General features: G+C 37.2%; 1 protein-coding gene across 5 annotated transcripts in view; it reads left to right on the top strand.

The window, feature by feature from the left end:
• The window catches only part of LOC136838613 (motile sperm domain-containing protein 2-like), a 108,585-nt gene that overhangs the window by 77,122 nt on the left and 5,734 nt on the right, over positions 1-25,729 (top strand). For all 5 annotated transcript variants that reach the window (XM_067103876.1, XM_067103879.1, XM_067103878.1 and 2 more), the window contains exon 9: positions 9,483-9,608. In XM_067103876.1, coding sequence (XP_066959977.1) covers positions 9,483-9,608 — 126 coding nt within the window. The remainder of the gene's footprint in view (positions 1-9,482; positions 9,609-25,729) is intronic.

Raw genomic sequence — 25,729 nt, forward strand, 5'->3', positions numbered from 1 at the left:
TCTTTTATTAATTCACCTTCTTCTTCCTCTTCCTTCCAGGGATTTCCGGATCCAGCTAACCTTGGGGGCAGATTTCGGTCTGTTATACCCAAGGTGAAATCTCAGAAAAAGAAGGACTTACCAAAGTCCTCTAAACCTCAAAGGCCTAACCCGCCAGCTCCCTCTAAGCCGTCTCCGGCTCCCAAACCGGTGGTGTCCACAAGTAAGGCTACTCCCCCTTATAAGGGGTCGAGGTCTAGAAATTCAAAATCTAAGTCTCCACAGCCTGGTTTTGATTCTGAGGTCTTTGTCGATCTGCTAATGCAGAAGATCGACTCAAAAGTGGAAGCTAGGCTAGAGGATCTGGTTACAACCTTACAGCCTTCCGGAGAGTCAATGCAATCATTGGCAAAAAAGGTGCAGGCCCAGGAAAGCTTGCTCTCCGGGTTCATTCAATCCGGAGCAGCACAGCAGTCCCATGTTGTCACGGATGCCTCCAAACTACCCCCCTTTGATAAGGGAAACCCGTGGCGACTGGCCTTACATGCCCCCCCTGCATAACGGCACATTGACCATTGAAGGTTTAGGCACTCGTTTTCTGGAGGAACTGGAGTTCTTTCCAGCTGACTTAGTACCCCCCATCCAGGTTTTGCTAGGTTAACAGAAGAAGCCTGGGTTAGGTCTGATAAGGTCCCTAAAGAGACAGTTATCTTCCCAAGGGACCAAGCTCAATCCACCCTGTTGCGCGCTCTCACAAGTTGGGAGTGCGAGAACACGAAGCTCACCCCCTTCAAGGGAAGTTTTACGGTGTTCTCTGTTGGTGACGCCATTCCTACCCCTTGCACTACTAAGATTACGGAGTTAACCCTTCAGCGGGGCTAGATGGCAAGCCTATGCCTCAACTCCGGAAACGGATTCTACTTCTCTTCTCTTCCCGAGATTCGGAGTGTTGGTTGGGAGCTCTGGCAACCTTTACGGTGGGGAAACTCGACCCCGAGTGTGCCTCCACCCTGTTTAGTGAGCAATTCGGAAGCTTCCCAAAAAATTGAGGAAGCTCTGCTCCCTGCACTCAGTCACCATCTCAGAGGTATCGGCATTAGCCTACAATGACGAGCCTTTGTTTCAGGTCCGTACGAAGTCGTTATTGGCTTCCTTCCAATCGGACCTTTATGACTTTGTGATAGCCAGACAGAACTGCAGGAAACACATCTTTGCAGAGGTCACCATCAGGCATGAGCCCAATAGACTGGTGAGAAGTTCTATCTGGGGACCTAACCTCTTTCCAGAGGATGAGGTCAATATTGTTATGGCGGAGGCTACTAGAGCGAACCAGAGTCTCCGCTCTCGTTGGGGCCTTCCTTTCAAGAGGAAATTCTCTGAGACCTCCGGACCTCAACCTAAGGAAAGGAAAAGGTTCAGGAGGTTCCAGGGCTTTAAGAGACCTCAAGCCCCAACAGTGCTTCAAGCGGTACCAGTCTCGCAGGTCGGCCAGCCTTCTACATCTAAGGCGCAACCTCAGCAGTTCGTACTGATGCAGCCGACTCAGCATGCTTCCGCTGCGCCAACTTTCGTGACATCCCCAGCTTTCAACGCCTCGTTTGAGAGCTCTGGGACATTTCGAGGCTACAATAGACATGCGAGGGGTAGCAGGGCTAGAGCCGCCTTCAGAGGTAGGGCAGCATCCAGGCCCCTCTCATGTGGAAGAGGAGGCCGTGGAATCAGAGGAAGTAGGACCTCCCCCAATCAATGAGACACTCCAGGTAGGAGGGAGATTGTATCTCTTCAGGGACCATTGGACCTTCAGCCCGTGGGCCCACAGCATAATCTCAAAAGGTCTGGGATGGAGCTGGAGCAAAGGGCCTCCTCCACCAGTCAGATTCCATCAACACCCATCCCAAGACTTACAGGACTTTGCAACAGAACTCCTGCAAAAGAATGCAATAAAGAAAGTCAGACACTTGAAATTTCAAGGCCATCTGTTCAGTGTTCCGAAGAAGGACTCAGACAAACGAAGAGTAATTCTGGATCTGTCCCGTCTCAATTCATTCATTCAATGCGACAAATTTTGCATGCTTACAATCTCGCAGGTATGGACCCTACTTCCTCGTGGGGCCGTCACCACCTCTATAGATCTTACAGACGCATATTATCATGTCCCGATTGCGAGAAACTTCTCCCCTTACCTGGGGTCAGACTAGGAAAACAAGCATACTCATTCAGAGTCATGCCATTCGGGCTCAACATAGTGCCCAGAATATTTACCAAGCTGGCAGGGACAGTAGTCCAAGAGCTGCAGACTCAAGGGATCATGCTGGCCGCGTATCTGGACGACTGGATAATTTGGGCATCCAATGCCAAAGAATGTCAAAGAATATAGTAATCAGCTTCTTGGAGTACCTGGGTTTCCAAATAAACAGAAAGCTCAATTTCAGTGGTTAGGAATTCATTGGGACCTAAGCACACACAAACTGTCACTGCCACCAGCAAAAAGGAAAGAAATAGCCAAAGCTACCAGACAGTTCCTCAAAAACAAACATGCCTCTCGTCGTACCCAGGAGAGGATTCTCGGCTCTCTTCAGTTCGCTTCAGTAACAGACTTGCTCCTGAAAGCCAAACTAAAGGACATAAACAGAGTATGGCGGAAACGAGCCAACAGGAGGAACAGAGACAAGCTGTCTCTGATCCCGCAGGTATTGAGGAAAAGGCTTCGACCATGGTCGACAGTCAAGAGTTTGTCGAGATCAGTGCCTCTCCAGTTTCCCCCTCCTTCACTTGTGATCCATACAGACGCCTCCCTGAGCGATTGGGGAGGGTATTCCCAACACAAGAAAGTTCAAGGAACGTGGTCGACAGTGTTCCGCCAGTTCCATATCAACATCTTAGAGGCAATGGCAGTGTTTCTAACATTAAAGAAACTACGGCCAGCCAGACGGGTTCACATCAGGTTTGTGCTGGACTATACAGTAGTAGTAAATTGCCTGAACAGGGGAGGCTCCAAATCGAGCCATATCAATCAAGTGATGATCGCAATTTTCTCCCTAGCAAGGAAACATTGTTGGCACCTGTCAGCCACCCACCTGGCAGGTGTTCGGAATGTCATTGCAGATTCACTGTCCAGGACAACCCCGCTGGAGTCGGAGTGGTCCTTGGACAAGGAGTCGTTCAGGTGGATTTGCCTTCAGGTACCGGGTCTCCAGGTAGACCTGTTTGCCACAGAGAGCAACCACAAACTTCCGTGTTACGTGGCTCCCAATCTGGACCCTCTAGCTTATTCAACAGACGCAATGTCAATCGACTGGAACAGGTGGCAAAGGATCTATCTATTCCCTCCAATAAATTTGTTAATGAAAGTTTTACACAAACTGAGATCTTTCAAAGGTCAAATAGCACTAGTGGCACCCAACTGGCCGAAGAGCAGTTGGTTTCCTTTACTACTAGAGTTGAAGCTCACTCCCAAACATATCCCCAACCCACAGTTGACACAAGTAGTACAAACTCGGACTGTGTCAGCTTCCTCAAGAATTCTGAATGCCCTAGCTTTATGGACTTCATGAAATTTGCAGCACAAAAAGACGCTAACATTGACCCTCTTAATACTTTATTCATAGAATCAGATAAGAGAGAATCTACCATCAGACAGTGTGACTCAGCAGTTAGAAAGTTAGCATTGTTTTTGAGGGAATCCAAAGCGCATGAAATGACCACGAACCTAGCGATCTCTTTCTTCAGATCACTTTTCGAGAAAGGATTGGCCACAAGTACTGTTACTACAACAAAATCTGCCTTAAGAAGAATATTTTTACATGGTTTTAATATTAATCTTACAGACTCCTATTTTTCGTCAATTCCTAGAGCATGTGCTCGTCTTAGACCAACAACCCGTCCACACATGGTCTCCTGGTACTTAAATGACTTACTTACATTGGCGTCAGACACTGATAATGGTTTATGTTCATATCTGAGTCTGTTAAGAAAAACATTATTCTTAGTAAGTCTAGCCTCAGGAGCTAGAATTTCTGAACTGTCTGCTCTTTCTAGAGAGCCCAATCATGTTGATTTCCTCCCGTCAGCTGAAGTTCTGTTATCTCCGGACCCCAGTTTTCTAGCAAAGAACGAAGATCCACAGAATAGTTGGTCTCCTTGGAAGATTATTCCTCTTCCACAGGATCTGTTTTTGTGTCCAGTCAATGCCTTTAGGGCTTATTTAAATAGAACATCTAAAAGAACTTCAGGCCCCCTTTTTGTTAGGGAAAATGGAGGTAATATTTCCCTAAAAGCCATCAGGCAACAAATTCTTTATTTCATTAAACAGGCAAACCCAGAATCAGTTCCTCGGGTTCATGATGTTTGTGCGGTGGCCACCTCAACTAACTATTTCCATAATATGAGTTTTGATGACCTTAAAAAATATACGGGCTGGAAATCACCAACAGTATTTAAACGCCACTATCTTAAGTCTCTAGAGGCTCTTAAATATTCCACAGTTGCTGCAGGAAGTATTGTCCCTCCTGGTCCAGCTCAAGTTTAATTTATGACTGTTCCTTGCCCTTTTTTGCTTGTTAGTATAGTCTCTAGCCTTCCTGTCTCGCCTGCTTGCCCTGTGTCTAGCCTTTGGTCAGCTCTGCTTCACAGCCTGACCCATTCACATTCCGCAGTTACCTTGTTGTTAGTCATATTTTGTTAGCCTTAAGTGTCTTGGTTTGGTTAATTTTTAAATTTTTAACTGTGTGCCTCTTAGTTTTGAGTTTGTGTTGATCTTATAAATTGTCAGTATTAAAACACAGTGAGGTTTTCTCTAAGTTTTATTTAGCTCCATTGTGTAATCTTTGAGGCGTGCCACCAAGCTCTTGTATGGCTGATTCTCTGTCACGATTTCACTGGGTGACACAGGTCGAGCCCAGAAAAGGGATTTTGACAAAGGAAAAATCTATTTCTGGGGGAAGACCTGTGTCACCCAGTGACCCATCCCTACACTTCTTTCCCACCCGGGTGATATACTACGCTTGGTGGGTGCTATTATTGGGATGACGTTGCGGTCTCGTGATGACGCTTAGTGGGCGAGCGAGTGGGTATCCTCGGTTACAGGTTTGTAACGGCACATCCAATTTGGGACTTTGAGAATAGAGAGATCTATTGGACAAAGGCCTGTGATAGTGGTATTCGCTCACCCCTAGTGTATACTGACACCGATTATAGGTGTTTGATCCGGGGGTGGTAACCCCGGCATTCTAGATAGCTTTTTCTCTGGTATATGTAGCAATTCGTATACCTAGAAATGAGTGCTAAATGGAACCATTTCACTGGGTGACACAGGTCTTCCCCCAGAAATAGATTTTTCCTTTGTCAAAATCCCTTTTTTTGCATACGTGGACCTGCTTAAATTCTGGAGAATGTTTTGCTTATTTCGATTTCCTCCAATTCCTTTTTATTTTGTTTCATGAATAAATTTTAATCAGCAAAGAACATAAAGAAAACTTGTATTTTATTTGAGGCCATAGAGAACTAAAATTTAAATGTTTAAAAAATTGGCTTTTTTTTTTTATACCCTGGCCTAATTTTTTGTACAAAATTTTTGGGTAATTTTTATATTTCCTCCAATTCCTTTTTTTTTTTTTTTTTTTTTTCATTTTACGACTAAGTCTCCATCACCACAATATATAAAGAAGACTAATCTTTAGTTTGGGGACATAGAGAGTTAAAATTAACACTTTTTAAAAATTTGATATTTTTTGGATAGCTAACATGCGGAATTCCTACAGAATTTTTATTATGAATTTTATGTCCTCCAATTTGTTTTTATTTCATTCTGTTACTAAATCTCCATCATCAGAGAACATAATGAAGACTGATTTTTAATTTGGGGCCATAGAAAAGTAAAATTAGATCACTGAAAAATTTTATATATTTTGCATAAGTTGCCTTGCAAAATTTTTACAGAATTTGTTGCTAGTTTTCATTTCCTCCAATTCCTGTTTATATTATTCTATCAATAAATTTCCATCATCAGAGTACATAAAGAGGACTAGTCTTTAATATAGGGCCATAGAGAACTAAAATTGAAACATTGAAAAATTTTACATTTTTTTGCATATGCGAACTTGCGGAAGTTCTACTGAATTTTTTACTAATTTTGTTTTCCTTCAATTCATTTTCATTTTATTCTATGACTAAATCACCATTCTCAGAGTATATAAAGAAGAGTAATCTTTAATTTGGGACCATAGAGAACTAAAATTGAAACGTTGAAAAATGTGACATTTTTTGCATACACAGACCTGGGAAAGTTCTACAGAATTTGTTAGTTTTCAGTTCCTCCAGTTCCTATTTATTTTATTCTATGAATTAATTTCCATTATCAGAGTACATAAAGAGGACTAATCTTTAATTTTGGGACATAGAGAACTAAAATTGAAATGTTGAAAAATTTGACATTTTTGCATACACGGACATGTGGAAATTTTTCTGAATTTTTTGCTAATTTTGTTTTCCTCCAATTCCTTTTTATTTCATTTTATGACTATATCTCCATCACCAGAGTACATAAAGAAGACATCTTTAATTTGGGCCATAGAGAACTAAAAATGAAATATTAAAAAATGTTACATTTTTTTTTGCATATGTGGGCCTGTAGAAATTCTACAGAATTTTTGGCCAATCTTAATTTGCTCCAATTCCTTTTTTTCATTCTATGACTAAATCTCCATCATCGGACTACATAAAGAAGATTAATCTTTAATTTTGGCCACAAAGAACTAGAATTGGAACTTTAATAAATTTAACATTTTTTTGCATACTGAATGTTTGCAAATTTTTGCTAATTTTGATTTCCTCCAATTCCTTTTATTTAATTCTATGACGAAATCTCCACCACCAGAGTACATAAAGAAGACTAATCTTTAATTGGGGTCCATAGGGAACTAATATTGAAATTTCTACAGATTTTTGTGCTAATTTTGATCTACAAATCCTTTTTATTTCATTCTATGACTAAATATCCATCATCAGAGTACATAAAGAAGACTAATCTTTGATTTAGGGCCATAGAAAACTAAAATTGAAACAACAGAAGATACTGTAACCATGGTAGATTTGGAAAGAGAAACATTAATCGAGGCAGAAGTAAGAGATTTAATGAGAGGAGAAGAAAAAGTATGTAAAAACGAGAACTAAAATTGAAACATAAAAAATTTGACATTTTTTTCATACACGGATCTGCTGAAGTTTTGTTAAGTTTTAGGGTAATTTTGATTTCCTCCAGTTCCTTTTTATTGTTTCTAAATCTCCATCATAAGAGTGTATATAAAGAAGACTAATCTTTAGTTTTGCACCATAGAGAACTAAAATTGAAAAGTTGAAAAACTTGATATTTTTTACATATTTGGACCTGCAGAATTTCTATAGAAGTTTTTGCTAATTTTAATCTTGTACAAATCCTTTTCATTTTGTTTTATGACAAAGTCTCCATCATCAGAGTACATGAAGAAGACTAATCTGTAATTTGGGACCATAGAAAACTAAAATTGAATCATTGAAAAATTTTACATATTTTGTATATGCAGACCTGCAGAATTATTACAGAATTTGTTGCAGGTTTTGATTTCCTCCAGTTCCTTTTTATTTTATTCTATGAATAAATTTCCATCATCTGAGTAAATAAAGAGGAATAATCTTTAATTGGGGTCCATAGAGAACTAATATTGAAATTTCTACAGAATTTTGTGCTAATTTTGATCTACAAATCCTTTTTATTTCATTATATGACTAACTTTCCATAATCAAAGTACACAAAGAAGACTAATCTTTTATTTAGGGGCATAGAAAACTAAAATTGAAGCAACAGAAGATACTGTAACCATGGTAGATTTGGAAAGAGAAACGTTGAGGCAGAAGTAAGAGATTTACCGAGTACCGAAAGAAAAGCATATAAAAAACGAACTAGTGCATTTCGTCAGAGAAAGAGGAATAGGCTAGCAGACAAGGATTTAGAACGAGGAAAAGATGACATCGGAATAAGTAAAACTCGCTACAGACATCATTTTATAATAAAACTATCTATACATATATAAGTAGTCCTATTGTTGCTAACAACCTCATACTAGGTGCTAATGACGGCAGAAGCCATATACGTACCAAAGATTAATATTTACCAAAACAGTAATTTTGGCTAACACATTATACGAGACTATGAGCGTGAAAAACAGAGAGGCAGGTGATGGAGGGCACAGAACCACATCGCCCTAAGAACCGACCCAGTTTCCTGGCAGTGGACTCTTCCAGCTGTTGCAGGGCAGTCCAAGGCTCGAGTTACAGATGGGTGAGGGCACCGACACCTTACCTCTTATAAGGGAACACGAAAATCATTGCACACTATGGGGGGACCCAGACCGGTTCTCTAACCGATTCAGACAAACCTTGTACTAACCAAAAAAGGTGTACGTCCTGTTCTAAATTCTCAATACGCTTTTCTTGAACTGAAAGGGGAGCGGAAGGTGGAGCTAAAGAGGAAGACTCAGTACTAACCAAAGCATTAGCAAAGGAAAAGTCTAGACTGAGTATGGATAACTACAGATGAAGGACCTGGAGAAGGGAGAGAAATGACGGGTTGATAACCTGACCTAACTTATTGCTTTCATAATCTGTCTGTTTCCCTTCTCTTTCTATACTAATGAACTTACGCAGAAAGTTTCGAAAATCCCTACTGCCTCACATCTGTTCTCAAGATCACACTTTATACCATTGCAACCGGTGTAAACAGTGTGTCTCTCCCAAAACATCCTGCTAACACAGTAATTATTCCTACAGAACCTGACGTTCTTAGCCTTGATAACAGTGGAGGCATCCTAGGAAAAATAAATGTACAGTACAGTGATCGCAGCAAACAGCCATGAAATACCAACAAGCGCCTATACTCAATGGCAGCAAGGAGAATTTTGACAAGCTAAAACATTCAAAACACACCTGGTGGAGAACAGGTGTACTAGCGAGTCATCTGGGCAGCCATTCAATCTTTTGTTTGAATGCCGACTTGCCTATCGGTGTGGAGATATAAGATAACTTAAACAGTATTTAAGATCCATCCCAAATAAAAAAAAAAGTCATTTTATTATATAAGGCTTCCGGAAAGATTACTTCTGAAATGTGAAATTTAGACCAGTGTAAAATTAAATAATTGGGGCAACTAGGGGGAATATACTCTTCTGTGTATGCTATTCTGTTTCTTGCCTTCCTGGTCAAGGAAGTGTCTTAGATTACACAAATCCATATTGCTGGTTTTAGGTCTGATGTGTAGCAGCCTGTCAGAGGGCTTGAATATTTAAGGGAAATCCATTTATTGTAATTTGATTGTGTGCTATTCATAGTATTGCCAAAACCCAAGGTAGTGTATTTGCTAGTAATTTTTAATTAAATTTTCCTCCTAATACTCATTAATTCTCGAATTGCAGGTTTGTTTTACCATATAGTGGCATCTTTTAATACTATTTTTCATTTATTTATTCCAACAGTCACTTAACAAAGATGATCTGTTTGAAACTAGACTGCGTGTTGGGGTCTCTGCCGGTGATTCTGCCTCTGAAAGCTCGTATTCTCCTTCTCCAGCATCTACTCTTCCAGCAGAAGTTATTTCTAAGGTAAACTCTTAAGTTGTTGTATCAGGCTGTGGATATTTTTCATGCAGTATTAGGAAAATAGTAAGCACATTAGACAGGTTGTAAAATGATGCTCATATTTAGAATCTTAGGATCTGTCAGTTCAAATATACAGGTACTGTTAAAAATTTGGACACTTAATAAAAACCCAAGGGCAGGTTCTAGATTATGAAGTGAGATACATATTCACAGAAATGGTATAGTGTGATAATTATAATGATGACTTGTTTATGGATAGACTGTATACACTGCTGTTTTTCCCTATTACAATACAGTTTTATTTTCAGTTTTACGATAATTAATTTTTGTTCATATGTAGAACAAACCTGGGTCTTAACGTTAGTATAAATTTTCTGGCACCAGCTGGAAACCAGTAAAAATAAAAACAAGAATTGTTCATGCAAGGAATTGGTGGCATCTGGCATCCGTCATGGGGGTGAGATGGGAAGCGGGCAGCGACCTTGCTTTAACACTGTGACATCTTAGCTTTCTTCTTACCGCCATTGAGAGGGGTCATTTCTTTCTCTCTTTCCTCTCCATGGCCAGTTGTTTTAGCCTTTGCCCATGTTTCTTTGTTGTTTTTGTGTTCAGTGTGCATGTGTTTTGGTTTTTATCATGCAGTCCCAGCTAAAAGTTCCTGTAAGCCTGAGAGGAAATGTCCTGGTGTAGGCATCTATCCAACAGCTCACATACAGAGTTCGTCTGCTCCCATGATGTCACAGCCTAGTTCTACTATGACGTCATCTGCGGCTGCGCAGTCTGCTTCCTCTCTTGGTCAGACTGTGTTTGACACTGTCGACTTGGCCCTTCAAGAGAAATATGGCTGTATTCTTAAGAGGAGGTGGCATAGATCTCCGTCTTTGCCATCTTCTTTGTCATCCTCATCTTAGTCATCTGCTCCTGTTCATTCCTGCATCAGACATTGGAGGATTAAGGACTTTGTTACAGCCCCACTCCCCAAGAAACAGAAGAACATCTCTTCTTCTTCGCCTTCGGACCATGCCTGTATTTCTCCTGCACATGTACGTGTTCCTGTGGGAAATGTGTCTCGTCCGTCAACCTTTCGCCATCAAGAATCTCGTGCTGAGAAGGACTCTACAGTTGTTCCTTCATTTCCAACGCATCCTGTTCAAGTTAGAGAAGGACGACAAGGCTCCAATCAAGAAATCCCGAGTGGTAGAATCTTCTAGAAGTCCTGTCAGGCCTCCGCCCCCTAGACATCTTCGTTCCAAATCACTGTCGCCCAGAAGAAATCGTGATTCCTCTCCTGATTCCCTCAGACGTGGACTTGTGAATAGACATGGTCGTGTAGATTGTGACGGACTTACAACTAGACACCGCCATAGAGATGGATACGACCGCAGTTCTGCATCTGACTTGCTGCTTCACCGTTCTTGACGGCAATCCTCATCGCAATCTTCAAGAAAGGACCACAGCCGTCAAGACGGTTTGCCTTCTAGCTTTGGCTTCTTCGAAGAGAGTGAGTGAACGCCATGGCCTAGCTTTTGATGTTAAACATACCAGGGGTTGGAAATCATTAGCATTTGAATTTGTCCTGGAATTCATGGCTAAGACTCAGAACCCCTTGGTTCATGATGACAGGTTTACCTCCTTTCCCATCCCTTTCCTTGGGGATTTTGTTAACGACGATCCAGATGAATTGCTCCTTTGCCCTGTCAGAGCAGTGCGTTGCTATCTAAAAAGGACTTGACATCTCAGACCAGGATGCCGAAGGCTTTTTGTTAGCACAGGCCGGATCAAGAAAGAAGTGTCCAAGAATACTATTTCGTTTTGGCTTCATGAAGTGATTAGGCATGCTTACTCCTCATCATCATTTTCTACTGCCAATACTGTGCTTGCAAGAGCACATGACATCAGAGGACTAAGCTCCTCCTTGGCATTCAAGAAGAGCTTATCTGTTCATAGAATTTTCAGTGCTGAATCTTGGCTCTGCCAAACCATGTTCACTTCCTTTTACCTGAGGGACATTGCCCACAGGTACTTGGACATTTTTTCCTTGGGTCCGGTAGTGGCTGCTCAACAAGTTGTGTAGCTCATCCAGTGCTTCTAGTGGGACAGTTTTGTATCTTGCCTAAGATGATGGTATGAAAGTGAGGATGATTGAGATGACTGGTCTCTTCCTTCTCCCATTTTCCTTTCTTCTCTAGCTATGGGTGGTAAGAAGATGGTTCCATCATATGCTGGAACAGGCCAGATACAGGTGAGTGAAGTAGCCTTACTGTTAGATTGTTTTTATTCTGCACAAATATACCTAGCAGTATCAAACCCTTCCTCTCTCCAGCAAGGAGAGAGACGAATGATAACAAACGCGTATAGGTGGCTACCTTAGTTTGTTATCTGAATAGATATAGCTCTTTAACTTCCTCTAATGCAATGAATTTCTGCATTGGACTGAGCCCAATAGTTGACTGTTGGATACCCATATATCTAACAGATGAGAGGCTTAGGTCTCCTTCCTTTGAATTCTCTTATTCAGGAAGTATGACCGGGTGTGCTAACCCTCCAGTCTGTTCAGGATTCTCTTACCTCCCACCAAGAGTGAGTCTATCCTAATGTTAAGACCAGGTTTGTTCTGCGTATGAACAAATAACAAATTTAGATTAATTTTTATTTTTCATAGCTAACAAACCTGCAATCTTAACATTTGCTGCCCACCTCTAGCCACCCCTCTCAGTTAACAATGGGCTTGAGCCCACCTCTAGCCACCCCTCTCTCAGTTAACAATGGGCTTGAAGAAAACTAAGACGTCACAGGATTGAAATAAGGTCACTGCCCGCTTCCTATCTCACCTCCATGATGGATGCCAAATGCCACCAATTTCTTGCATAAACAATTCTTGTTTTTATTTCTACCAGTTTCCAGCTTGCACCAGAAGATTTATCCTAACGTTAAGACTGCAGGTTTGTTAGCTATGAAAAATACAAATTAATTCAAATTTGTCATTTTATTGATAGGGAAGATTTTGTGAAAGTGAAAATGTTATATGGAGTTACCTGGATAGAGTCAACTCAAAGGCTTATAAGTCCATCTGAGACACTCAAAAAATCATATTAGTGTATCAGTCACTGTTTATCTTTAACTGCCCAATATTGGTATTATTCATCTCAGTTGTATTCTGAAATCTTGACCAGTTTTGGTTTTCTTGCTAACTAAGCCATTTTCAGGGGACTGATATAGTGTTAAAAATTCATAATATATATGGTAGCAGGGCAGTACATATGAACATACAAATGATTGAAAACCAAATAATTGCACTTGATAAGGATTTATAGGAGGAGCCCTAACCTCATTACTGACAGGTCAAATTTTTCAAATCCACCAGGAGCTCCTCTTTCCTTTTCATCATCCTTGATCCATTAAAATGTAAAGAAATATGCAAGAAATCTATTTTAAAGAAGGAACTTTAGTCCTATGAAGATGGATTAGCAATAAAGCCAACACTGGTCAGGAATTATAACCTTTTTCACTTTTTTCCTGGTTGTGTTTGATACATAAAATCACGAGCAATTTTAATCTTATTATGCACACACACACACACATATATATATATATATATATATATATATATATATATATATATATATATATATATATATATATATATATAGTCATGAAGTGTTCCAAGTACCTGTTTATTACACTCACCAATCATAGAATTCAAAACTTAACGGCTGAGTACTCTAAAGGCAACAGTGATCCCCTAGAAAAATTATCAAAAGTGTGAGGTGTCAATATTTAAACAAGAAATATACTAAAGTAAAAGGGCATCACTTCATTACTGTAACTGTCTCCCCAATTAGAGTCACTTCAGCAGAACTGAAGGAACAAAACTATCTACCATTCTAGTTTATGTACAATCACTTCCTACCACTGGTGGTGAGCAAATGAAACACTATTCTAAAACTTTAATTACAAAAATTTATTTTTAATTCAAAATTAATAAATCAGTATTCCCAATTTTACTTTAAAGAAAAATTACTATTACTTGAAAACACAAATCTGAATTAATTCTCAAATAAAATCATGAAACAAAATTAAGTCATCAAAATGTTAATATGTGAAACAAAATTAAGTAAGCATCTTGAAAAAAACTAAGGGATTGTAAACACAAAATATGTAAAAGTATCCAGTTCAAAAAGAATTAAATAAGTAATTTAAATGACACTAAGAATACATTATTATACAAAACATGAAAATGAAATGTAATGTAAGTTCACTAAAGCATAATTCTTTATTATATTGACCGGTATATTAATCACGTATTTAAACACTTCAAATTATACACATTTCGAATCATTTAAACACTTCAAATTATACCCTTCAAATTATACCATGGTATAAATTTTAAGTACAATGCCTGTTAACTGCAGTTCTGGCCATTACCAAAAACTACCTCATTCCTGAAAATTTGTGGACTACATCCACACATTTACAGTAAAGAATTACCTATAGTGAAGATTGTGATTTCTAGGTTTAATTTTTGACTGGAGTTTAACATGGGTCTCTCATCTTAAGATACTGAAAACAAAGTGCCTGGGACACAGATTTTCGGACACTCCTGAAATTGCACTAAGCCCGTATTTTATGTACATTGATGTATGGATATGAGATAAACTCTTCAGCCACCCTTTGCCATTTAAAAGTTTTAGATTCTATGCACCTTACTGTAATTAGATTAGCCATTGGTGCTTCAAGTCCTTACCTGTTTTAAGTCTTAATTGATGCAAGAGAACTACATATACCTATGGATCTGCATCACCAATCTTCAAATATCAGATGCTAGTATAGGTTACAGAAGCTACAAGCTCTAATGCATTTGAAACTGCAAATAGAGAGGTAACTTTGTAAGATGCTATGGAGATCACTAAATCCTCACAGCCGTATGAATTTAGTATATACCAGTAACTCTGCCTTGCAAACTTCCAAGAGGTTCCCACTTCACATTTGAGTACATTACTAGTTATATGCTTACCGATGGCTTTAAATCAGATCTTAATGTTGGATTTGGAGTGTATGGTAATGCTTTTAACTGTATGGGTGCATGTCATCTTGTATTTTGTATGTTTACATTTTGGCTGGTATTGAAAAGATTTTGCTAATTTAAAAAGTTGATTTTACCATTTTAGGTGTGCAGATAGTTCACTTGGGGAAGATGTTATATATGCCACCAGTGGCACTTCTAAGCTTATATGACAAGCTCTTTCTTACTTTTTAAAGAAAAGTGGTTTTTTTACAGTATTGTTTAATACCTTAACATTTTAAAGTTCTTAAGTTTGCGATGTTATCCCCTCTCGATGTGGGACTGCCTTGATGTGAGGGGACTCTTGAACACCAGGAATTTGTTCCTGGGTTTGAGTCCAAGAGTCTCATATATTATATATTTCTTTGGATTAATTTTGTGGAATTTTCCACTTTTTGTAAAATTTACTGGACCTGATAAATAGGAAAAGATATCACAGCTGGGATGGGTTTATATCTGAAGTTAAATAGTGGGAACTCTGGTAGGATCATCAGCTACCCGATAATGTTCGGACCTGAGAGATATCAGATTGATATTTCAAGGGCAGAATTATTCTGTGGGGCTGGACCATGGATTCTAGGGGGGTCTAGGTCTGGGGATGGGACTCTTGGCATTCTATCCGGTTTGCCCATAATACAATTAGGGTGAGGATGATTGTATTCTCGTGATACTCTTGGCCCTAGCAAGCGGGTTTGGCTCACACTGGGGCCACTCTAATCATGTTGTGCCATCCCCTGTGGGGTAGAGTAGGAGCATGGATATTTGGGAGTCGGTTCTCCCTTGTGCCATTGATGTAAGAATAAACTCCATGAAATGCTAATGATATTTTTTTTTAAGTTTTCAGGTTTAATTTATTTTATTAGTATTATTATTCAATCTTTATGAATAGTAGGAATAAATAGTCGAGTACCCATGGGCCATCTGATGATACTGTTTTGGCACAGATGACAACCTCTGCACCCACCCACCTTGGAGATTGAAAATTCTCCAGTTGTTAATGACCCCTGCTAGAAAAAGGATATCCCTGTGAAAAAAGGACCTGGCATTGTTACACTGGAACCATTCTCCCTTGAGCCAGATGTTTCTTATGTGTGTCCCCAACAAAAAAAGGAACAAAAAAAAATAGTTCAAACTTTTCAACTATGGGCCCTTTGGAGCCTAAAAGAGTAATCAGAAGAAAATACAGACCTGACTCAACCTTGGTTCACTTTGATTCCCTCTTTGGAGAATCAAACTAGTCAAGGTTTTTGAATTTACAAGCTGACCAAGATATATCTTTAGTAAAATTGGAAAATTACTTGTTGACTGATGCCCATCACATAAGCCAAATTAAAAATAAAAAAAGGGAATGGTTTGTTAAAACAACAGTCAGAATCCAGTCGGCAAGTTATCAAAACATTAAAAATATACAGAACATAAATATAAGCGTTACGAGGCATAATACCATGAATAGTGTACAAGGCACAGTCATAGTACCAAATTTAGAAGAAGAAATACAATACAAATCAATGTTATTAGATTCATTACAGAAAAGATACAACAACTGTGAAGACTGCGAAATATATGAGATCTCAAGAAGGAAAGACAAAAATAAATCGGTCAAAATGGCAAAGATAAAGTTCAGTGGCCAAACCTTGCCATTGAAAACTAAAATATTGGGATTAAATAGGGAATTAAGACATTGTTCCCAAACCCATGTAATGCAAGAACTGTTGCAAATACAGTATGGCCTTACAGCCTTTAAATGAAGAAATTTTCCCAGATGTGCCTATTGCAGTTCACAAGAACATAAAACACGCTGGGACTGTGGCCAACCAAAATGCATAAATTGTGGCCTAGAACATCATGCCCAATCTAAAATATGTGTGCTCTATATTTACAATACTGAACTTAAATTACTACAAGAATGAACTAGAATGTTGATCAGGGAAGCAAAGTTTGTAGAATGTCGATCAGGGAAGTAAAGTTTGAACTAAAAGTGAGAGGATTGAATGACCCAGCTAAGAATTTTAGGTATGGAGATAATTCAAAATAAAATGATTACTGAACTGAAATGAATGATAATAGAAATAAAGAAATACCACAAAAAAAAATACATGCTCAAAAGAACTCTTCTAAGGAGATTTCATACAACAATGACATTATCACGGGGGACAATAGATTTATATCTTTACCAGAAATAGATACAAATAATGACATTGAGGAAGACGAAGAAGAATTAAAATCACAAGAATGCGATAAAACAGATAACATGACTCGGAAGAGGGAACTAGATAAGACCCCACCTAATTTCACCAAACAAAGCTCTAAAAAGGTAAATAACCCCAATCTCACAAAAAGCTAAAGTTCAGAAACAGAACACTACTGTAAATCAAACAGTCTCCCATGGTAACAATAATACCTCCAAGAGCAGAATCACAAAATTCAGGTGAAAAGGAAAACCAAAATATAGATAACTACAGTGAAAGAAAAGAAATTCACCCACCACCAGTTATAGGTGCCACAAGAAAAATTAAGAAAAAGCAGCAAACTGATGAACACGGAGATATATGCGATTGTAGTAATTGCTTTGTAGCTAAGTGCCACAAAAATAAAACTGTAAGTAAAGAAAGCCTAACCAACACCATAAGAAATTTCATGAGGTATAGGAATAAGGAAAAAACAAACATCAAATCTTGTGAATAAGGTTGCATGTGTATTGAACGCTTTGAATATTACAAAGAAAAACATATCAGTGTTGTAGATAGTATTCTTAAGAAAATCAATATGGAAAAATTAAATTAAATCAAGGTAGTAGAAATGTAACAGTTAATGAAAGTCAGATTCAAACTACAACAAAAAATGAATCAAGACCTACAAAAATACAAATTAACTTAAATCAAATTTAGGAAAATATCAGCTTAAATAATTTAAAGTAATTTGATCACTCTCATATTACATCATTCAATCTTTATGTAATTCAGTGGAGTATAAATGGATTATTTATGAGAATGCACTTAGGAGAAGTCCAACGACTTTTAAGTGAATACAAACCATTGATTTTATGTATACAACACATAGGAAAACATGTTCCAAATATACATAAATATCTACTAGCCACAATATCAAAGGAAAATGAAAATAATTTAGGAAGAGCAATATATGTCCATAATAAAATATATAACAAAGTAGACATAGATTACACTGAATTACAAATTTCAGCAATAACAGTGAAAATAGAAATATGTTTGGTATTATTAACTTATACAACCAGCCTAATAAATAGTATGATTTAAACCTGTTACAGAAAATAATAAAAGAATTTAAGAATCCCATATTAGTTGTAGGAGATTTCAGTGCACATAATCCAATATGGGACTATAACAATATTACACCGGATGAAGATGGAGAAAAAATAGGAAACTTAATGAACACTAATAACCTCTGTTGTCTGAATGACAACGAAGTGAATACATATTGTTCCAAAACCCATGGAACACTTTCCTCAGTAGATGTCGCCCTTTGTTCAAGAAGTATAGTTGACAAACTAGATTGGAATACCTGTGATGACTCCTACTCAAGTGATCATTTCCCATAATATCCTTATTAAATAATAAACCAAAACCATACTCTCCACATTATAACATGCAAAAAGCAGATTGGGACATTTTTAACTTGCATACCAGAAATATACTACCATATGATTATTTGAGAAATCACAATGAGACAAACAAATTCTTCGTATCTTTCATTAAAAAGGCAGCAGACAAAGCTATTCCTCATTCGAAACCCCATAATAAAAAACATAAAGTCTCCTGGTGGTCAGGTGATCTATCTGAATTAGTTAAAGAAAAACGCTCTCAAGCAAGAAGGTTAGATACTCTAAACAGAAGATTCAATAAAATAAATAAATCAAAACCATTCCTGGAAGAAAATATATTAAAAATGACAATTATATTATTAGAAATAGATGCATTAAAACCTTTATATAATAAAACATCAGCCAAACTTTGAAAGGAAGTTATAAAAGGTAAAATAATATCTTGGAGATCATATGTATCAGAATTAACATGTGAAACATCCATTCAAAAAGTATGAGAAAAATTCAGAAAATAAATGGAACAAACATTAGACCACCCAGACAAACTATATTAGATAATGGCAAAAAATTTTTAGATCCCTTCAAAATTATTAAAAATTTTTAGATCCCTTCAAAATTAGTAACATATTTGGGGAAAGTTTTGCCAAAATAAGCAGTGACCAAAATTTGGACAAACATTTAAAAAAAATAAAGAATAAAGCAGAATCTGTAATACTTAATTTTGAGACAAAGGAAGAGATATATTATAATAAGAAATTCAGTATGGAAGAATTGGAGTATGCTCTCTTGAACAGTAATAAATCTGCTCCTGGAGGTGATGATATTTGCTTTGAAATGATCAGCCACCTAGCACCTTTGGCAAAATCATACTTATTAAAATTTTACAATCATTTATGGCTCTGAAACTTGTTTCCAGATGAATGGTGAAATGTGATGATAATTCCTATACCGAAACCTGGAAAAGATCCTAGTAGTGTTTTGTGAATAATTATAGACCTGTCTCTTTAACAAGTTGTATATGCAAGTTGTTGGAAAAAATGGTAAATTCATGACTTAATGGCACATTCATGAAAATAAAATTTGAGTCCTACCCAGTTTGGTTCACAATGTAATAGGTCTACATTAGATTTTCTGTCTAATTTGGAAGACCATATATGTAGAGGATTTGAAAGAAAGCAAATTACAATAGCTGTCTGTTTTGATATTCAAAAGGCATATGACACTACATGGAGGTATGCAGTATTAACCCTTAAACGCCGCCTTTATTTACAAAAGTGTATGTTGTATGCCGGCGGTGTTCGGGAGTTAGCTTGAAGCGGAAAAAGTTTTTTCAAAAATCACAGCACACTTAGTTTTTAAGATTAAGAGTTCATTTTTGGCTCCTTTTTGTCATTGCCTGAAGTTTAGTATGCAACCATCAGAAATGAAGAAAATATCATTATCATATATAAATATTGAAATATATGACTGCGAAAAAAAACTTCATATATAATTGTATACAAATCGTGCTGTGAGCAAAACGGTTAAAGCTAACAAGTTATTTTTTTTCTTTGTATTGTACACTAAATTGCGATGATTTTGGTATATAACAAATTGTAAAATGATCAAAGCAACACAGAAAATATTATCACAAAATGATGCATGAATTCGTAACGCGTGGACGTAAAAAAAAAGTTTTTTTCAAAAATTCACCATAAATCGAAATATTGTGCTAGAGACTTCCTGTTTGTTGCAAAATGAAGGTAATTGATTGAATATTACTAGACTGTAAGTGTTTTAGCTTATAATTGCAGTTTTTGACCATTTCGGTCGAGTTAAAGTTGACCAAAGGTCGAATTTTTTCTATTTATCGTGATTTATATGAAAATATTTCAAAACTGATAAAAGCTACAGCAATGGGTTATTTTTTGTTGTATTCTACATGAAATTGCACACATTTTCATATATAAAACTTTATGTAACGACTAACATAAAACGGTGCAAACATTACGACAAAGTGACAAAAGAATTTCTGAGATGCTCGGCCGAGTTACTGCGCGCGGACGTAAGGAAAATTTTTTTTTTTTTTAAATTCACCATAAATCAAAATATTGTGCTAGAGACTTCCAATTTGTTGCAAAATGAAGGTAAATGATTGAATATTACTTGAATGTAAGAGTTTTAGCTTACAATTGCGTTTTTCTACCATTTTGGTCGAGTCAGAGTTGACTGAAGGTTGAAATTTTGGCACTTATCATGATTTATATGAAAATATTTCCAAACTGATAAAAGCTACAACCATGAGTTATTTTCTGTTGTATTCTACATGAAATTGCACACATTTTCATATGTAAAACTTTATGTAACGATTAATATAAAACGGTGCAAACATTACGACAAAGTGACGAAAGAATTTCCGAGATGTTCGGCCGAGTTACTGCGCGCGGACAGAAGGAACAAGTTTTTTTTTTTTAAAAATTAACCATAAATTGAAATATTGTGCTAGAGGCTTCCAATTTGTTGCAAAATGAAGGTAAATGATTGAATATTACTAGAATGTAAGAGTTTTAGCTTACAATTGCATTTTTCGACCATTTCGGTCAAGCTAAAGTTGACCTAAGGTTGAAATTTTGGCAGTTATCGTGATTTATATGAAAATATTTCAAAATTGATAAAGGCTACAACCATGAGTTATTTTCTGTTGTATTCTACATGAAATTGCGCACATTTTCATATATAAAACTTTATGTAATGACTAATATAAAATGGTGCAAATATTACGACAAAGTGACGAAAGAATTTCTGAGATGTTTGGCCGAGTTACCGCGCGGACGTAAGGGAAAAGTTTTTTAAAAAATTTACCATAAATCGAAATATTGTGCTAGAGACTTCCAATTAGTTGCAAAATGAAGGTAAATGATTGAATATTACTAGAATGTAAGAGTTTTAGCTTACAATTGCGTTTTTCAACCATTTCGGTCGAGTCAAAGTTGACCAAAGGTTGAAATTTTGGCACTTATCGTGATTTATATGAAAATATTTCCAAACTGATAAAAGCTACAACAATGGGTTGTTTTTCGTTGTATTTTACATGAAATTGCACACATTTTCATATATAAAACTTTATGTAAAGGCTAATATAAAACGGTGCAAACATTACGACAAAATGACGAAAGAATTTCTGAAATTTACGGCCGAGTTACCACGCACACGTAAGGAAAAAGTTTTTTTCAAAAATTCACCATAAATCGAAATATTGTGCTAGAGACTTCCAATTTGTTGCAAAATGAAGGTAAATGATTGAATATTACTAGAATGTAAGAGTTTTAGCTTACAATTGCGTTTTTCGACCATTTCGGTCGAGTCAAAGTTGACTGGAGGTTGAAATTTTTTGTAGTCGACGTACGGTACGTCCACTCGGCACCCGACAGACAATTTTAGTCAACGTACGATACATCCAGTTGGCGTTTAAGGGTTAATTAATAATAACATATACATCCGTCTTCCTAAATTTATTAAAAATTTTATGACTGACCACACTTTTCAGGTGAGAATAGATAATGTTTTTTCCAAAACATTTCCACTTGAAAATGGAGTTGCATGAGGGAGTGTCTTTAGCGGTACTCTGTTTACATTAGCAATTAAAAACATCAGTAACATGCTACCGGTCGGAATTAAAAGTAAAGCATGCAGAACAGATGATTAATAAAGCTATAATAAAAATAGATGAATGGGCCTCATCTGTAGGCTTTAGATTTTCCATAGATAAAACTCAAGCTGTCATGTTTTATAAAAATAGAAATTGGAAAAAAGGTGAAGAAGTAGAATTAAAAATGATAAACCATAATACTGTATACCAATTAACCAAACTGCAAAATTATTAGGATTGATATTTGATGCACACCTGAATTGGAAAGCCCATATAATTTACAAAAAATCAAAATGCAGAAGAGCTTTAAATCTAATTAAAAAACTGTTGCACACCAGTTGGGGAGCTGATAGACGTACCGTATAAAGCAACAGTGTTATCAATCATTGATTATGGAAGCGAAATATATGGTTCAGCGTCAGGAGCAGCACTGAAAATATTAGATCTGATTCACAATGAAGGACTAAGAATACGCAAAGGAGCATTTAGATCATCACCAGTCTCCTCTGTACAAGTTGAATGTGGCAAACTGCCACTGTTCCTCCATAGAGAATTCATAACAATGAAAAGTGCATTAAGAATAAGACAAATGATTCACCAACAAAAAATCTATTTGATCTAAGAGATATATTTATAAACAATCATTCACCACTTTTCCCAATTAGAGCTAATAGATTGTTTGAATCACTAAATATAAATATACAGTTACCCTAACAGTGAAGTTACCACCCCATGGGACTATGAATAAAGTAAAGACTGGCACTCACTTACTTAAAATATTTATCAAAAAGTCACTCATGTACCCCAGAACACCATAGACAAAAAACCATAGATCATGTAAGATGAAAAACTTCGCATTATGCAACATATACCAGTGGGGTCTAAATCACAGCATGGAGTAGGATATGCAGCTATATTCCAGAACAAAAAATATCAATTTTCATTACCTAATAATGTCTCAGTCTTCACGGCAGAGGTGTGTGCAATCACAGTAGCCATCAAAATTACAAAACAAATATCATTCAATAATTTTGTGATTTTTAGCGACTCAAGAAGCGCTATAGAATCTGTTCAAAGTTACTACCCAAAAAATAATATTGTACAGCAAATTAAATTTGAACTCCACAAATTTATATAATAATGGAAAAAAAATATTGAAATAGTATGTTGGATCCTTGCCCATGTAGGGATTAAAGGAGATGAAGAAGCTGATAAAGCAGCTAAATTAAGCAGTTCACATGACAAGAGCAAATATAAAAATCCCAGTTAATGATTATATGAAAGAAAAAACAATCATTGTAAATAAAATGGCAAATTATATGGAATGAGGAACGTAAAAATAATAAATTGAAACAAATAAAGTCCTGTGTTGGAAAATGGAGTTCATCATATCAGATAGAGAGAGACACACAAGTAATTATGATGCGTCTGCAAATAGGCCATACTTGTTTGACACATGGACAAATGAACAGTCCACATGCCCCTCCTCCCGAATGCCCGGAGTGCAAAGTGCTGACAACAGTCAAACATGTGTGACTGTCCAAAATATAACCAACAGCGATTATCAACCTTTGGAAGTATATCGATAGGGGAAATTTTGTCAGCATCTACATTTTCAATCATTCCAATTTTAACATTTGTGAGGAACTGTAATTTAATAGACAAAATATAAAAATAAGTAAATAATGCAAATACAAAAGCCCATAGGACATTTAATTAATAACACAAAATTTTTTTAAACATTTAATTTATTCTGAATTTTAATTTTTTATTTTTGTATTTTATTTTTTTATTATTTTTGTGTATATGGAAACAAGGACATGTATTTAATGTGTGCATGTGTTCTATGCTTCAGGCCAGCCCTATTAGAGCTATTAGTCAGCTCAGTGGTCTGGTTAAACTATCTTAATAAAAGGATTTTGACAAAAGGAAAAATCTATTTCTGGAGAGGGGCCCGTGTCACCCGGTGAAATAGTCCATTCAGCACTTATTTCTAGGTAATTCCGTTGCTAGATACCAGAGAAAGCTAAATGAAATGCTGGAGTTACTACCCCCAGAGCAAAAGCTCCACTAGATGGAGTCGTATGGAAAAGGGTGAACTACAAAACACGGAACCTTATCCTATAGAGATTCCCAATGTCAAAAGTCCCAACGAGAGGTGCCGATACAAGCCCATGCACTTTTCATGGACTGTTACAAATTCCATGTTAGCACCCACCTCACTAGAATGAAGTTTATCAAGGAGGGAGAGAATGAAAAACAGGGTGGGTCACCGGGTGACCGGGCCCCTCTCCAGAAATTTTGTCAAAATCCTTTTTCTGGATCGGGGTTTTGTCATTTTATGAAATAGTAACAGAGAAATAAACATCATTCTTATGCTATTAAAGACTTAAATAGAAACGTTGAAAACTAGGAGAATTCTACCTGAACATAAGTAAGGTCCTCTAAGTTCATGTAATGAAAATAATTAAGTGGTCACCGTCTAAGATCATGAGCTTAGAATTATTAAGAAAATACTTCCTGCCTAATAGCAGACCCAATGACAGTGCCCCCTTTTTTAAAGGAGAGGACCTGACAAAAGCGAGGTCCTGTCTAAAAAGCCTGCAAGGAGAAAACTGGACACAGAAACAGACCTTGTAAAAGGGAGTACTTTCAAGGTGACCACCGAAAATGAGGACCTTCAATTGTAGATAGAAAGTTAGGGTGAGGAATTCACAACACTACCTAGAAATAAGTGCTGAATGGACTATTTCACCGGGTGACACGGGACCCCGATCCAGAAATAATAATGTGATGTTATTTATATCAGCATCAGTGACCTTGGAAGTTATGTCAGATCATTTTCGGTCATTCACATATTCGTTGCTTGCATGATTACAGTAATAATTATATACATATGGATTTTTCTGTTTCATTCTAACAAGTTTTTTGACCCTGTGATTGACATTCTTCCTTACACTGCCTTATCTGTCTATCTAGGTAGACTCCTTCCATCTTTTCAGACAGTATCCCCCTATGCTGGACATTTCCTAACGTGCTGCAACTCCAAACTGAGCAGCACCAGCCAATTCCTTAATTCCTTGGCAGGCAAATTTAACAGAGGACAGTTTCCCAGACAGCATGCAGGGGTTTTGGTTTTTCCAGGACTTCAGCATAGCACAGAAACTTAGGGCAGTAAAGCCATAAACACCTAAGTTTACCTTAGTTGATATGGGGTATCAGCCTTTAGGGCACCAAAGGACTGCTCTATTCTTGCATCCCATTCACCCTAAGGTCCCTCCATCCCTTTCTTGAATCCATAGGTTCTAAAAAAATTTGTTAATAGAGGTTTCAGGGCCTATTAAGGATGTCCCAATTTATTCTTTAGAATTTTTCTATAAAGTTTTCCCTTCACAGTTGAGCTCTTATTCAAAACAACTACCCCTCCTATACACTTTCAAACAACGCAACTTGCCATTCTGATCTCGCTATTGTCCATTTACAGACAGCTTCATGCTTACATAGCCTTGTCCTGAGGACTGCAGATTTAATATGGAGTCCCCTTAGAAGAATTGCTAAGCAAGGCTGTAGAGCCTTTTTTTCTCCCGTTTGATTTTGAAGTATTCTCCCAGAAGGGCCCCCAACCAGATTAGTGTAATACCATGATTAGCATGGGTGATCCATCCCTGAAGCAGCTGCCTACCTCTGATTAACCAGTTAACCCTTAAACGCCGAGCCTCTATTTACAAAAACGTCTCCCGTATGCCGGCGGCGTTCGGGAGTTAGCGCCGAAGCGGAAATAAAGTTTTTTTCAAAAAATCACACCACGCTTAGTTTTTAAGATTAAGAGTTCATTTTTGGCTCTTTTTTTTTGT

This window comes from Macrobrachium rosenbergii, chromosome 5, assembly GCF_040412425.1.
Source record: "Macrobrachium rosenbergii isolate ZJJX-2024 chromosome 5, ASM4041242v1, whole genome shotgun sequence".
Classification (NCBI taxonomy): Eukaryota; Metazoa; Arthropoda; class Malacostraca; order Decapoda; family Palaemonidae; genus Macrobrachium; species Macrobrachium rosenbergii.